The 499-nt window shown below is 58.5% G+C and overlaps 1 protein-coding gene across 1 annotated transcript in view; it reads left to right on the top strand.

Annotated features, from left to right (window-relative positions):
- CD276 (CD276 molecule) overlaps nt 1-499 on the top strand; it is a 31,377-nt gene that overhangs the window by 19,947 nt on the left and 10,931 nt on the right. Inside the window, exon 3 of the mRNA XM_010831420.1 lies at nt 258-493. Coding sequence (XP_010829722.1) covers nt 258-493 — 236 coding nt within the window. The remainder of the gene's footprint in view (nt 1-257; nt 494-499) is intronic.

Raw genomic sequence — 499 nt, 5'->3', positions numbered from 1 at the left:
GAGTTTCAGCTTTAGCATCATTCCTTCCAAAGAACACCCAGGGCTGATCTCCTTTAGAATGAACTGGTTGGATCTCCTTGCAGTCCAAGGGACTCTCAAGAGTCTTCTCCAACACCACAGTTCAAAAGCATCTCTCCTCAGCCCTTAAAAAAGCAGTGGACAGGGCCTGAAGTTAACTTGGAAGGGGAGGGGAACTAGGGAGGTCACAAGTGTCTCACCCTCTTCTCACCGTCCCACCTCACCAACCCCACCCTCAGGGGCCGCGGTGGAAGTCCAGGTTCAGGAAGACCCCGTGGTGGCCCTCGTGGGCACCGACGCCACCCTACGCTGCTCCTTCTCGACTGAGCCCGGCTTCAGCCTGGCACAGCTCAACCTCATCTGGCAGCTGACAGACACCAAACAGCTGGTGCACAGCTTCGCCGAGGGCCGTGACCAGGGCAGCGCCTATGCCAACCGCACAGCGCTCTTCCCAGACCTGCTGGCTCAGGGCAACGCGTCC

Source organism: Bison bison, unplaced genomic scaffold (assembly GCF_000754665.1).
Source record: "Bison bison bison isolate TAMUID 2011002044 unplaced genomic scaffold, Bison_UMD1.0 scf7180017864526, whole genome shotgun sequence".
Classification (NCBI taxonomy): Eukaryota; Metazoa; Chordata; class Mammalia; order Artiodactyla; family Bovidae; genus Bison; species Bison bison.
This window is presented reverse-complemented; position numbering and strand designations above follow the sequence as displayed.